The 14,574-nt window shown below is 38.1% G+C and overlaps 1 non-coding gene and 1 gene segment (V, D, J or C); one reads left to right on the forward strand and one right to left on the reverse strand.

Annotated features, from left to right (window-relative positions):
* The first annotated feature begins 201 nt into the window (after nucleotides 1–201).
* trnak-uuu (transfer RNA lysine (anticodon UUU)) lies at nucleotides 202–274 on the forward strand. Its single transcript has one exon. It is a non-coding gene; the product is annotated as a tRNA-Lys (tRNA).
* An 8,511-nt stretch (nucleotides 275–8,785) lies between these two features.
* On the reverse strand, nucleotides 8,786–13,908 carry LOC141002467 (Ig kappa chain V-V region T1-like). The segment is given in 4 exon segments: nucleotides 8,786–10,113; nucleotides 12,202–12,354; nucleotides 12,433–12,627; nucleotides 13,894–13,908. Coding segments are annotated over 4 exon segments (513 nt in total).
* Nucleotides 13,909–14,574: the final 666 nt, after the last annotated feature.

The raw sequence follows: 14,574 nt of genomic DNA on the forward strand, positions 1-14,574 counted from the left end.
AGCTGTTACTCAGGTTATTTAGCAAGCGTTAGTATCGCTCCGAGCATAAGGTTTTAGCACTTACAATTGGTACGGTGGTTATTTACTGAGGTAGCTCAATGTAAACACAAAATGTCCATTTAACACATTACCTACCTCATTAGCCTCTATCAGCTCCGTCGGTATGAATAAGATCTGATTGCTGTCTCACTTACTTTGTGAGCCCGGATAGCTCAGTCGGTAGAGCATCAGACTTTTAATCTGAGGGTCCAGGGTTCAAGTCCCTGTTCGGGCGAAATTCCCTTTTGTATTAGTGCTGTCTTTAGACTGCCCCTTTCGTTGTAGCAGGTAGCATATGTATGTCAATTTTATGAGGGCCCAAGACACACAATAACAACAATATAGAAGGGGAAAAAAGAACATTTATGAAATAGATAAATGACTTCATGCTTCATTTTAGTGATTAGTGCAATACATTATGTAGAGCATAATGAAACTAGGCATACCAGCCTGGGTAATGGTGTGATTTTCATTCTGTAAACATAAATTGAAATGTTTAATGTTAAAAAAGTAAGCAATAAACAATAAGAGTCTACAGCCATGCTAACAACTCTGTGAGGCCATTCCTGAACATAGTGAGCTAGCTTTTAAAAGCTAACTTGGCTTTCCAACATGATTTATTGAGAGATATGTGTTATGTATACATGTATTTTTTATGTCATCATGAGTCATTGCCTTTTTTTTAATGAGATAATATATTATCTCATAATAAAAGTAAATGACTCAGTGTTCTACTAACAATGATAAAAATGCTTAAATGCTGATATTTTGCAGCTCTGATGGTTATCTGGTTTACTGTTTCAGTTTTGCGTGTTGTTTGCATGCTGTTGTTTGCATGCTTGCATGCTGATTTGCTAATTACCACTAAAGATAAAATAGAGCTGAGGCTGATGGTTTTGTAGGTTTTTAGTCATAAACATAGACTGACCTACTTACCAACAGACTGACATTACAACCTAGAGCCATTTTGCTGGGGAGGCTAAAAATATGTTGTGGTCAAAACGAAATGATACTGTGAAGTATTAAAGCGACAGTACGTAACCTCTTTACCTTAAATAACAGCTTCAAAATCATTTTGATGGTACAGTGTCTTGTAAAAGGGTGAATGGTATTGCTGTCTATTTCTACATAATGTTGCTTTAAGGAGGCTGGGACACATACTGTATGACCAAACAATGTAATTTTCTTGTTGTTGATGGTTGTTCTAATACATATAGGCTCAAGCCTATGCAACTTTTTCAGAGGGGCCAAATTTGAAAACAAAGTAAAGTACCCAGAGGTCGGACATTAAGCTGACTTTCCCTATTTCTGACCTGTAAAGCTCAGAATTTAAATCTTTAGCAACAGAAATAACTAATAAATGGACCAATTAGCCAACTAACAAATTGTTCGAAAGGCCTAATTGAGGTTGTTAAAGGGCAGTTGGCCAACAGGCTGCCAGTTGAATAGAATGGACAGATGAAGCCTGACCATCAAATGATTTATTGTATGTGTACTTCAGATACTACTCTATAACCTTTGTGATTATGAACAAGTTTCTTCTCTTCTAGCCAAAGATATGGGGGGAGACATATTATTTCAGACTGTCAACCTGTCTGCCAGAATTTGTACCCCCCCCCCCCCCCCCCCCCCCCCTTCAAAATGGACAGATGAAGCCTGACCTTTGAATGATTTATTTTATGTGTACTTCAGATACTACTCTATAACCTCTGTGATTATGAACAAGTTTCTTCTCTTCTAGCCAAAGATATGGGGGGAGACATATTATTTCAGACTTTCAGGTTTTTTTTAAGATTGATTTTATAGAAGATATAAAATCCAAAACACATAAAAGATAAAGTTAAATTAAATTACAGTAAAACAATAATAAAAGAGAACTTACAGACTCAAACAATTACCTACATAAATAAACAACCAACACAAATTTTAAACAACGATCTGAAAACACACATATGGGGGGCAACAGTTATGTAGAGTGTGCTGCATCTTTACTTTCCTCCATAGTGTACCTAACCTAACCTAAATGCAGGCAAGACACAAAAATATTTCTTCAGCTGGAGGCCCTTTCACACAAATATGGTGGAACCACCGCAAGCAGCTGTCACACTGAATCTGGTAAACAAAGAAAAGGGTTTAAAATAGTGTTATTGCTGTTACATTTTTTATATACATGTGTAGCTGGAATATTTAAGTGTTGGCTCTTAAATAGAAATTTGAATTTGAGGTAAAACAGAAGAAGCCAAGAGAATTACCAGTATTGTTATATCAGAACACATTTCATATTCATCACTTGTAGTTGTTTACAATTACTGATCTTATTACCCAATTCTGGTCTGTGTCGTGTTCCTCTTCACCACAGAAATGACATGTGTCTGTGAGGTCATCTGTAAAAAGAGATTAAAAGAACATGCCTTCTCATTCTCTCTTCATGTGTCCACTTTATTTAGGTAACATTATAGTAAATCTAAAAAATACCTGAAAATATCTGATGACTTATAGCAGCTGTAAGGACAATTCTTTGATTGCATAATACTTACCAGTCCGTAGGAGGAGATTGATGGCGATTTTCAGCCTGTGATCATTTATCCCCTCTTTTGTGGCAAGAAAATTTACTGTGCCACTTTTCAAGAGTTGCTCGGCAAACTGAAAAAGACATTGTAGGATATTTACAGTACATTAAGGAGATCTGTTTGAGCCTACACATCACCTTTCAGAGACAAATCTGCTGTCAGAGAATAATGTCTTTCAGTCTTTTAGTCACTGTGGAAAAAGCATTTTATGTTCTTGTTTTAGGTAACAGATTAACTGAACAATACAGGTTTAAAAGAGTGATGGAAGGTGAGGACTCTGCACTGGATAGCAAACATACTTTTAAGGCAAACACTCCACACGATGTAGCATCCTGCTGTTTGGGGTGTGGGACCATGCCACACCGTGTCCATCTTGAAACACTGCATCCTTTTCTTCGCATGAATGCCCTGAAGAAAGAAAGACAGTAAGATATTATTGTCATTGCAATTTTTTCACAAAAGTCAACTTTGTTGATGTCAATGCCAGCAGCATGTTTTATGTTCGTTATTGACAGTGAACATATTTACTTACTTATAATGACATGTTAAATGGTAACGTTTACATTTAACACCTGTGTTTACCTTGTTATTTCCAAGCATGTTTGGATGTCCTGTTTTGACCCCCCCAGTGGATCAAGGAACAGGGACTTCTTATCCTTTGGGTAAATGGCCTATAGTTAAAAACAAACAAACAAACAAAGTTGTAGATGGTGGGGCTGCTAGTTGTTGTGGGGTAGAAGGTGGTGGGGCTGTTGGTTGTGGTGGGGCTGCTGGTTGTGGTGAAGTTGTAGATGGTGGGGCTGCTGGTTGTGGTGATAGGGGAGATGATGGGGATGATGATGATGGAGCAACCATTTTCTTTTTGTCATCCCAGTGAGGCACTCTAGGTGTGCTCTCTATGTGCTTTTTCAGCTGGTCAACATTGATCTTTGGGAAGATTGCCCCATTCTCATGTTTAAGATCAGCATGTTTGCCCTGAATTGCTACAATAGTATATGGCCCCAAAAAGTTTGCATCCAATTTCCCACCCTTCCTCTGTTGGCTCCTGATGTTTTGTCTCCAAACTTTGTCCCCAACTTTGAAGACTGTGGTTTTGCCGGTCAACTTTGTTTTGCCCCTTGTTTTGTCTTGTGCCTTTGCTAGATTTTCTTTTACAAGATCAAGCAACTCTTCCTGGAGTTCCAAGTCCAGTGACAGCACCTCCTGTCCCGCTATGTCCTCCACAGTGCTGTCAAGCTTTGAATAAACATAACTTAGGAATAAAAGGAATAAAAGCTTGCACATATGTAAGTTTTATGCATGTGTTATTATTACACAGGCATACCTCAATAAATCAGAACATCATGGAAAAGTCCATTCAGTAGTTTAGTTCAAATAGCCCCAACCAAGTAATGAGTGCATATAAATTTACATACTTAAAAATGCTTTTCCTGATTGGTCTTTTGTAATATTCAATTTTCTTGAGATACTGGATTTGGGGTTATCATTGTACCTAAATCATAATCATTAGAATTACATGAAAAGGAAAAAAAAGACTTGACATATTTCATGTGTGTAAACTAACCTCGTAATGTTCTGGCACTCGTGTGGGATAACAAGCCTCTCTGCCGAACATTAGAAAGTAGGGAGAGTACTTTGTGGTCATCTGTTTTTTGGTGGGTAATGCAAACATGACACCATCAAGATAATCATCCCAGTACTCTGGATGCTGGCCGACCAATTTGCTCAGGGCTCTGAAAAAAAGGACATTTTCAAAATAATTATACTTGTGATCCAGATAATTTTTCAAATTGTTTTATATTATATCAGTCCCTATGACATTCTGGTGGAAAGCCTCACTGTAAAGGCAATATAACCACATGCAATTTTATGATACATAAGTATCAAAGCTTGTGTGTTTACACAAAGGATTCACCTCTGAATTGTACCATTCATTCTTTCGACCAGTCCGTTAGTTTGCGGGTGGTAGGGCGAGCAGAGGCTTCTTTGAATGTTGAAAATCTCACACACTCTCTTGTTTATCTGCAATCATAAGGGAAAATAGTTTGAAGTTCAGTCAGACAACTCTGGGTTTAAATCATTGTCGAGAGCATAAACATTTTCATAACTGAAGCAGGGTATAAATCATTTTAGCATGTCTGAAGTAAGTTTGGTGTCATTTTAGTCGTAAATGATCTGTTTAACAGACATTACAGGGAATGAAGCTAACCCCTGCAGGGGCTCATGGAAACAGAGCCCGGGGATGGATGCTAGGGAAGTGGGATGGAGAACTTTATGGCAGCCAGAGCAACAGCAGCAGCAGTGACAGCAGCAAGCGGCTGCAGGCAGCAGTAGCAGCAGAGCAGAAATGATCAGGTAAGCAGAGAGTTTAAAAAGCCTGCCCTAATCAGAGGATGTGACCAATCAGCTGATCAGGACTGGTGCAACATGAGGTGCCTGCCTGAACTACTGAATCATAAATACAGTAACTGAAGGTTAAAACTATAACAGTCACAAAATATTGTCAGAACAAAACTAACAAGATGTCAAACCAAAGAAAGGTGCTATTTAAATTGAAACATAATATATAATAAAGATTATAAATCAAAGAGATTGGTAAACATCATATTTAATAGATCAAGAACATGAAGAAAATTAATGCCTAGGACTGAAGTACTTACAGCATTAACAAATTCTTTTCCCTGGTCCGTGAGAATTCTTTTGGGGGCTTCAAACTGATGTACGAATTTGATGATGTGACTTCTTGCGCTGATTTGGACCTCAAGGGGTAAGCCTGTGGCCATTTGGTGAAATAATTGATGATGACACAAATGTACTGATGCCCACCTTTTTGTTTCGGCCAGTTTCCCAATAAGGTCCATGCCAACCAATTCAAAAGGCTGAGAAACCTTATGTAAAAAAAGATATTCACATTAAAATTGGTTTATTCCAGACACTGATTAATTATACTGCCTAATTTGTATATTCACCATTTGAGAAATTCAGTGTTTGGATGAACTAACCTGGATGGGAGTGAATTCTGTTGGCTGTTTGATTGAAATTCCACTGGCCTGACACGCTGAGCATTGGGAAACCTGATAATTGCATGTTATGTAAAAATGGAAAGTTGATTAATAAACACATGTAAATACCAGGGTAAACTTTTCATAAATCATTTTGAAGGATATAAATGAACATCCTGAGAAATTGTTTTGTCTATTAAATTATAAACTTTATCATAGCATTATAGAACCATAGAACAGACAATTATTTACAGTTTTTGTGCATTGATGACTTACCCATTTGTTGATGTCTACAGACATCCCTGGCCAGTAAAATCTCTTTGAGATACTCTCTCGAGTTTTGGTCTGTCCACAGTGTGCCCCAGTAGGACTGGCATGAAAATCACAGAATATTTTATCTGCTTCTTCGGCATCACAGACCACTTTAGTTTTAATTGTTTTCGGAGTCCCTTTGTGGCGCCAATAATATAGCACTCCTCCTAAATGGAAGCAAAAATAGTAGGATTTGCAAGGATTTTTCAATGCAATAATCATGCAACTATCACATCTATCTAGCTCATAAACACAGATTACTAGTGTATTTTTATATATGTTTTGTTCAAATACATTACAACTCTTATTGGTTTCAGTGCATATATGTATATATATATATATATATATATATATATATATATATATATAAATTAAATTGCATTAAATTGCATTTACACTAAAGAGACTATTCCCAGTTTGAAATAAGTAAGTTTTTATAGCCTAACTAAACCTCGCCTCAAGCATCAACAAAAATAAAATGCAACAACTTATCAGTTTTAATTACCTACTTTCATTATCAGTCACAGCCTGAATTTCTGCATGAATAATTTTACTTTAATAGCCCACCTTAACTTAAGTAGTACTCTAAATGCAGGACTTTTATCTGTAATGAAGTGATACCTGTATTAATACTTCACTTACTTATTTTCATATGTTCATAAATTAGAAATATTGGGAAATGATTGGGTCAAACAAAGCCCTAAGGCCCCCCAAAGTAGGCTATTCTTGGAGCTAATCGATAACAGGGTCTCCTCAGTGCTGCAATGTTTTGTCATGCCATGTTTCTGTTTGACGTTGCTTATCTTACCTTCAATGTCTTACAAAGAAGATTTTCTTCGAAGAAGAAATTTCTCTGTCTTAGTATAACCCGCTGGGTATTCTCCATTCTGTTTATAAGAAATGATTTTCTTAAACTCGCTCGGATCCATCGTCTGTAGGCTATTAACCTCTGACCTTCTCTGAAATGCTCACCTAATTAGCATAATCAATGACTAAGACATCAAGTGTCCACGCAGCATGCGTAAAAGATCTTCAATTATATGTGTCACACTGTCACTTTTTGGTCAGGGTTCACCTGTCCATCACATCACGTGAAATCATGTAGATGAGGCCAGCAAATAAATACAGCGATCTTGATTTTGAAAAGGGGAGTTTATTTTATTCAACAAATAGTGCATCATAGCGCATTACATGTCAAGTTATAGTAACACAAATATGTGCTTGCCTCGGTTTTTCAGTTGGCTACGTTCTCAATTCAGTGTAGTGAATAGTGTGTTGAATAAAACGTACAGATTAAATCATTTATTTTGATAGACGAGCCACTTTGCAAAACCTCGCTGATAAAACTAGAACACTAAAACGATGAATCAAACAGTGCAAATGTGCGTAGTTTCCTTTTATTTAGATGAAATCAAGTGCGGTATCATAGTTCCACCTTCGCTGGATGCACGCGCGCTCCCGCGGCCAGGGGGAACACTTCCTATCGGGGATAAGCACCTTGGCACGACACTGGCCGGCTTGTTGCTCTTGGTGCTTGTTGAGGGAGGTGGTGTGTTGCGGGAGGCTCCGAGGGGAGAGCGATATGAGCTCGGAGGGGAGGGGTGTGTGTGTGTGGGGGGGTGCTTTTTTCAAATCTTTCTCAGATCGTAGACCATAGCTTTAAGCCTTGAATTTACAGTACTGGAGATATGAAAGTAGGAAACATCCTCATTAAGCACCAAGATTTGTCCAAAATCCAGTGTAATTCTTCACGATTCTTGATGTGTAAAGATCTGTCGGTCTGTGTGTCCATCCAGAAAGCAACAGCAGAAAGCGAACAGCGCTCAAAAAACAAGCCGGCAGTTGAGTCATTTTCCAGTGTGCTGCACAGTAAGTGCACACATTAGATTTCGGAGGGCTTGAAGTCAAAGTGAGAGAGTGTTTCCTCCTCAGATCATGAAGTAGTGAATTTGTTTGTAGTGTTTAAGCTGTAGAGAGCAGAGACACATACAATTTATCATTTCCTTTCATTAGCTAGGGACTAGCTAGCAGTGAAAGAGGTATTCAGATGCCTTACTGAAGTAAAAGTACCTCAGTATCATTAGCGAAATGTAGTTAAGGTATTAAAATAAAAAGTATTTGGTGCACAATGTGTTGCATTTTAAAAGCTTGTTATATTATCCATTGAGTAGACTCTTAATTTGAAGTGACTAGTCAAAAAAATGTAGTGGAGTAGAAAGTACAATATTTCTCTCTGAGATGTAATGGAGTGGAAGTATTGCGTAACATAAACAGGAAATACTCAAGTAAAGTACCTTTAAAGTGTACTTTAGTACAGTAGTTGAGTACGTGTAGCTTATTGTAGTTACTTTCCATCACTGATTATCACCTATAACATTCTAAACACAACGAGCAAGAATAATCACACCTAGCATTCATGCACAAAACATGTATTCAGTGAGCACTTCTCTAAAATGATGCATGCCGTTTGCTTTGCACTTAAAATTAACATGACCTGGATGGAACGTGGAAACAATTTAGGTGAAATGGGAAGCACCCTATATATACAACGGAAGGGAGATGATTGGACACAGGTGTAACACATCAGGGAGGGGCAGACACTCACAGTGGCGGGAAACACACAAGGACAGGAAGGGGATTTGCAACGAGAGGAGAGTTAGGCACCACAATAAAACAGGAAACAGAAAATACTGAACTGAAAACACAAGAAAACATTGTTAGTTTATTTAGAACTTTTATTTTATGTCTTACATTCATTTCATGAGTCAAGCAAATTTGAGCTTTCTGCAAACTCAAGCAGATACTGAAATGATGAAAACATGTACATCATCAGAACAGTATTGCAAACAGTTTCACATCGCATTCAAGCATGGAAACTCATCAGTCATTCAGAGAAGATATTTAAATTTTTGCAGTGCTTTTAATACTCCATTCATTCTTAACTAGACTGTTCTGATAAACAATAATTACCTGCTTCTCCTGGCCAATATGATAACTGATAATTTCACATTTTTCTATTTTAAAAAGCACTTTGGCTTCCTATTATTGGCTTTATTGATCAGCTAAAACTTCACCAATACAGATAACAAAAAACGATAATATATATTCCTCAATGTTGGGCTGTTAATTTATTCGTCCGATATACATTGTGCATCCATACTTAATACATTTTTGGTCTTTTTTTGGGGTCATTTTGTGAAATATATGAAACTATTAAATAATAATTCTTACATTCTAAGCAGAAATACACATGTAAAAGTTACATGTGTGTTTATGTGTACAGTGTACAGTGGCCTTGAAGGTTAAAACAAAAAGACATTTAAGAAAAAACGACAACATGTCATGAAACACAATATTTCATTAATCACACCAAGCTGTGGATTTCATTGCAGGTCCTTTACATGATGGTGCATATAACAAGAATACAATAAAGCTGCATCTACTCCTAAAGCAGGAATACAGGCACAGATACACAGATGCACATATATTATACACATAAGTATTTAAGATAAAAACAAATAATAAAACAAAGTTTTGACCTTGCTTTTGAACATGGACACAGTTGTGTTGTTCCAGCAGGCAGGACCAAAGTAACCAAAAGCACCTGCATTAGATCTGACTCATATTTCAGGTACAGTCAGAAAATCACAACCTAATGAACTGAGAGGTCATAGCTTGTTCATATCTTTGATATTGTTATTGGTTTTGTTACTGTGTCCTCCTTTTGTGTGGAACATGACCAATAATCATTGGAGGTTTATTGAGTTAAAGAGAGAAACATCCCTGACTCCCTTGGATCAGATCTATATGCAACATATCTTAAGAGGCACAGGTGTGATTCAGATCTTTACTCAAGGCTGCATTCAGTGAAATGATGCAGTTTCAAGGTCTTCATTAATGTTATTGGTGAGAGTTGTGCTTGTCCTGCTGTGACAAGTTCAAATGCTTGCTGTGAAAAGGATCTATTAAGTCTATTGGTGGTGTTGTTTATGGTATTCATGGTGTGTTTGGAAGTGGTTTTGTCTTCTTTAGGTGCTGTCAGTAGTGGGGCTCGGGGTTTTTGATGGTCCACTTTGACTTGGTTTTCCAGTGGGTGATGCAAACAGCCAGCGTCAAAATCAGCAGCCCAAATCCCAAAACCATACAGTACCAGTGGTTATGGAGAAACTGCGAGGAACCTGAAGATGAAACTGAGGAAATACAGAAAGAGGAAATGCAAATGAGACTCCTACTTTTTAAGAGTTGTGCGGAAAATTAGTATACATGAAAGGTCTAATTTGTAAGAAATGTCCAGAATTTGAAGGTATCTCCAAAACTACAGGGTGAAGTGTAAGCACTGACTGCTGCTCATTGTACTTTTTGCTGTAGCTATCCTTGGCTGTAGGGATTAGCTGCTGCTGCTTGCAAGTAGTTCAGTTATCCATGGAGCTAAGTGGCCCTTGTAGCTGATGGGAGTCTGCCTGCAATGCACCCTTGGATGAGGGGGGGGGGGGGGCTCATCCGCCTCCCAGTGAACATAACAGGCCACCAGACTGGGACTAAACACAGCCTCTGAGACCGACAGATGCAAGGTTGACAGTGGCTCTGATCAGGACTATCACATCAGTGAAGAAAAGACGTGGCAGGCAGGGACAGACATGAAGGGGCAGAAAAGCGTGTGAAAATTATGTGTAGAGCTGGGATAGTTTTCCCATTTCCTCAAAGCTCAAGGCATACTGTCATGATGAAAACGTATGTCCCAATTGTATGCATACTGCAGCCAACAGTATTTACTTTGTGAGGGCAGCTGCTGTAGGTACTAAAAGTAAAAAGAAAAAGTATGCGATTTGGAATGCACCCATATTTCCTTGTTTCCTCCAAGGAACCTAAAAAAGAAGGAAGGGTCATTACGTCGCAGAATCTTGGTTTGGGGCCAGACTGTGGTGACACTTGTATTGAAGTCAATGATGCATTGAGAAACACACTACAACCCAACATATCTACGTCATGTGACTTCTGATGAAGAAATGCCTCCAGAAAATGAAAGAACACATTTCAGATAATAAGTTAACCCTTGATTTTTCCTCCCAGTGCTGATTAAATTGTGATCAAATGAGGCAGGCCAGACTGATTTCCCAGAGTCGGATCAGACTGCATGTAAACCATGAACAGGTAAAAACGTGTCGCTTAAAAGTCGTTAACTTCTCTCTGAAGTGTGGTATTTTCTGGAGACATTTCTTCATTTGAACATCAGAACATACAATGCCAAACATCGTAGATATGTTAGGCTGAAGTGTGTTTCTCCATGCGTTTCCCATTGACCTCAATACAGCTGTCACCATAATCTGGCCCCAAAGCGAGATTCTGTGACATAACGACTCTTCCTCCTTGGTTCCCTCTCCCCTGGTATGGTTTCCTCACGCCTCTCCATGAATTCTTGGCAGAAGAATGCAGAAGTGAAACGTGTCATGGGCCAGCTGACATTTCCAGACATTGAATAGTTCCAGCACTGAACCCCATTCATTTTCAGTGTTTACCAAGCACACTGGCTGGTAATATGATGAAATGTCTGCATTTTGTTGACATTTCAGCACACTTATTGGCCTGTCATGAATCTATGCAATAACAGTATTTTACATAGCCAGCTTTAGTTACAGTTTGTTGTAAAATAAAAATTGCAATTAGTTAATCTAGTCTAGAGTTAGATAATGTCAACAACATTTCATTAGCTAACTTTACCATAATCCGATATTAGTTGGACTACATTAACCTTCGCAAAATTCAAGACAAGAGTGCTCTGCTGGCCAAGACCAGAGGATGCCTACTCTTTGTAGGACATTGCATGGGTGACAAAGAGTGCAGTTAAGGGAAGCCAGGAGGTAATTATGTCAAGAGTGGTGATGTATGAACTACAGGTGTTTCTATAAGTTTAGGCTGTGTGCCTGGATAAAAGCAGACCACAAGAAGGCTTTTCACATCTTCAGCCAGAATATTTCTTGTTGACTGGTTGATGTGTCCACTTGCAAGTGTTTGAATAAAGAAAAGACTACTCTCTCATGTGGTCAGTCCTTTGTTTTTGTCATTATACATCCTACAAGCAGTTGTCAGCAGCAGCATGACAAAAGATCGAGGTCTTGATTGCCTTAATCAGGTCATATAAATTAGCTTTGATTGTAGTTGGCACGTAAACCTGTCTGAATAACTGGAAATTCGAACATATGTAATAAGGCTGGTAAAATAATCATTAGTTCATGTTTTGATGTAATAAAGGCACCATTATGCAAGATAAATTCTCTTACCTTGAAGCATTGTTCCTCTCCCAACTGTTAAACGTGTGTTTACATAAGAAATACAGTAGTACAGCCCCAGGTCTCCTTCCTCAACATCAGCGATCTTCAGTGCCAGAGATCGGTTCATCAACTTCACTGAGAAACGTGGCCCAATCTGAAACCCTGAAGAAGGTAGTTTACAGCAGATCAGTTTTTATCTTTCCATATTTTTATAAAACATTCATTGAAATCATGTACTACCTTGGACTGGCCGTCCCTCTCTGAGGCTGGCACAGAGAACCATAGTGGGGGTGACATCTGGGTTGTTCTTAAACCATGTTGCATCGTAAAGGTAGGAGATGTTACAGCCCAGAGTGACTGTTGAACCGAACTTGACAAGTTGGACATCAACAGCAGGCACAAACGGCATCCAAAAACTAGTCATGGTGATAAATCCTAGAGTGCATGAAATGAAGATCAACTTTACAATTGTATGCTGAGTTCAAGCTTTAAAAATGTTAGCTGCAGATTTAAATACCATGAACTTACATGAAAACAAGTCAGTTACAAGCTAACACATTTTGGCATCATTACAGAGCAGGGCTGGAGCTGGTGACACCTGGATCCTTGAAAAATCATTTTACTCCCTTTACAGCAATGCTAACCTATTTTGAGTACGTGTTAGTGGTGCCTTCTGAAGAAAAACAATCATCTCCCAATTGAAATCCTCATTTTAATTAGTCGATAGAAAATTGTCCTTACCCAAAATTATGATTTCTTCTATTCCAGTTTTTGGTTTGATTAATTAGCACCAAAACAACTTGGTAAGGTTAGCATGATGAACTACTAGCTGCTGACTCCAAAAGTTCCATCATTCACACACGATTGACACAGCAAGCCACTCTATTTTAATCCCATGCCTTAAAAATGTTTTGGCACCAAAGATTCTGCTCTTGATAGATTGGTATATTTCCATACTGGCAGTAGTTTTCTGTGGCAGTTGATGGAACCTCCTCCTCATCTTTTAGTGTCCTTCTGGGACAGCCATATTCCTCCACAGGGTCACTTGTATGTACAACATGCAATAACAACATTATGCAGATGACACTCAGTTCACTCTCAGATTTAAATCTCATTAATCATCTGATGTCACCAATATTAAAGTTAGGATGCTTTGTAAAATGTAAATTAGAAATTAAAACCTGTTATGAGAAACCCTGTACTTTAAGCTCCTGACAGGGGATTACACTGGTTGTTCTATCAACACACCTGATTACCGAGGTTGGTAAGGTTTTTTCAGCATGCTGCCCAAAACTCTGAAACTCCATCAAAAGTTGGCCAATTCAACATGTTTCAAATCTCTTCTTCAAACTTTTTTGTAGTTAATTATTATTAAAGCTATATTCAGCTATTTATTATAATTGATTTTTTAAATTAATTATAGCCTTCTGTAGCCTTGATCTTGTTCCCCTTTTTTATTATACCTTTTGAGATTACTATTATCACACAATCAACGTGCTCTGGTTTCACATTTGGAAAGCAAGATAAAACAGAGCTGTAATGGTGCTGTCACCATAGTCAGTCAAACAAATCAAGCTCGTCATTGTGCTGTAAGTACACCACTTACTTATACTTAGTATAAAGTAAAAAGGGACATTTCCTCGCCGATTAATCAATGTGACCTCTGCCCGTCTATCCAAAATGATAGGGTGCATCACTCACCAACAAGAGTCATCGTAATCCAGAACGACCTCATCTTCTTCTGTCTTTTTTTCCTGTGATAGACAGCAGTGACTATCTGATCTAACAAACCACAAAGACTTCCTTTTAAAGACCTAGTCACAGTTTCCACTGAAAGCCCACTTCTATAATTTGGTCTCTTCACTTGTAACGGCTTTTGGTGTTACTATGAGAGAAGTTTTCCATTTAACTAAGCTATAAACAGTAGTCTAATAATTATATGGTCATCTGTTTCTTTTTAAATTGTCTTCACTTTTTCATTAATTGCTTTAATATTGTGTCACTTGTTTTATTCTAAGCTCACTTTTATTTATCTCATCTTTTACGTAAGCATTCACCACCAATTGTCTTACTGTTTTGATATTTCTATCATGAGTACTCTTGTCAGGTTTACACAAAGGGGGAAAAAAAGCAAACTTCAATGAAAGCTGACAGTCCTAAATCCAAAATCCAAATAGTAGCAACAACAAAGCAGGGGAAATCCAAGAGCAAAACAAAGTACAAACAAGAAATAACACGAGGAATCGGTACCAAAAGCAAGAAACACACAACGGGAAGATGGGCCAGGGATACACAGGAGGGTGTTCAGAGACCTCAAGATTTCCTGGCCACTGATGACTATAGACATGTTGTATGTCTTTAAAAGCTAGGTCAGGCTGAAAA

The sequence above is a fragment of the Pagrus major genome, chromosome 1, assembly GCF_040436345.1.
Source record: "Pagrus major chromosome 1, Pma_NU_1.0".
Classification (NCBI taxonomy): Eukaryota; Metazoa; Chordata; class Actinopteri; order Spariformes; family Sparidae; genus Pagrus; species Pagrus major.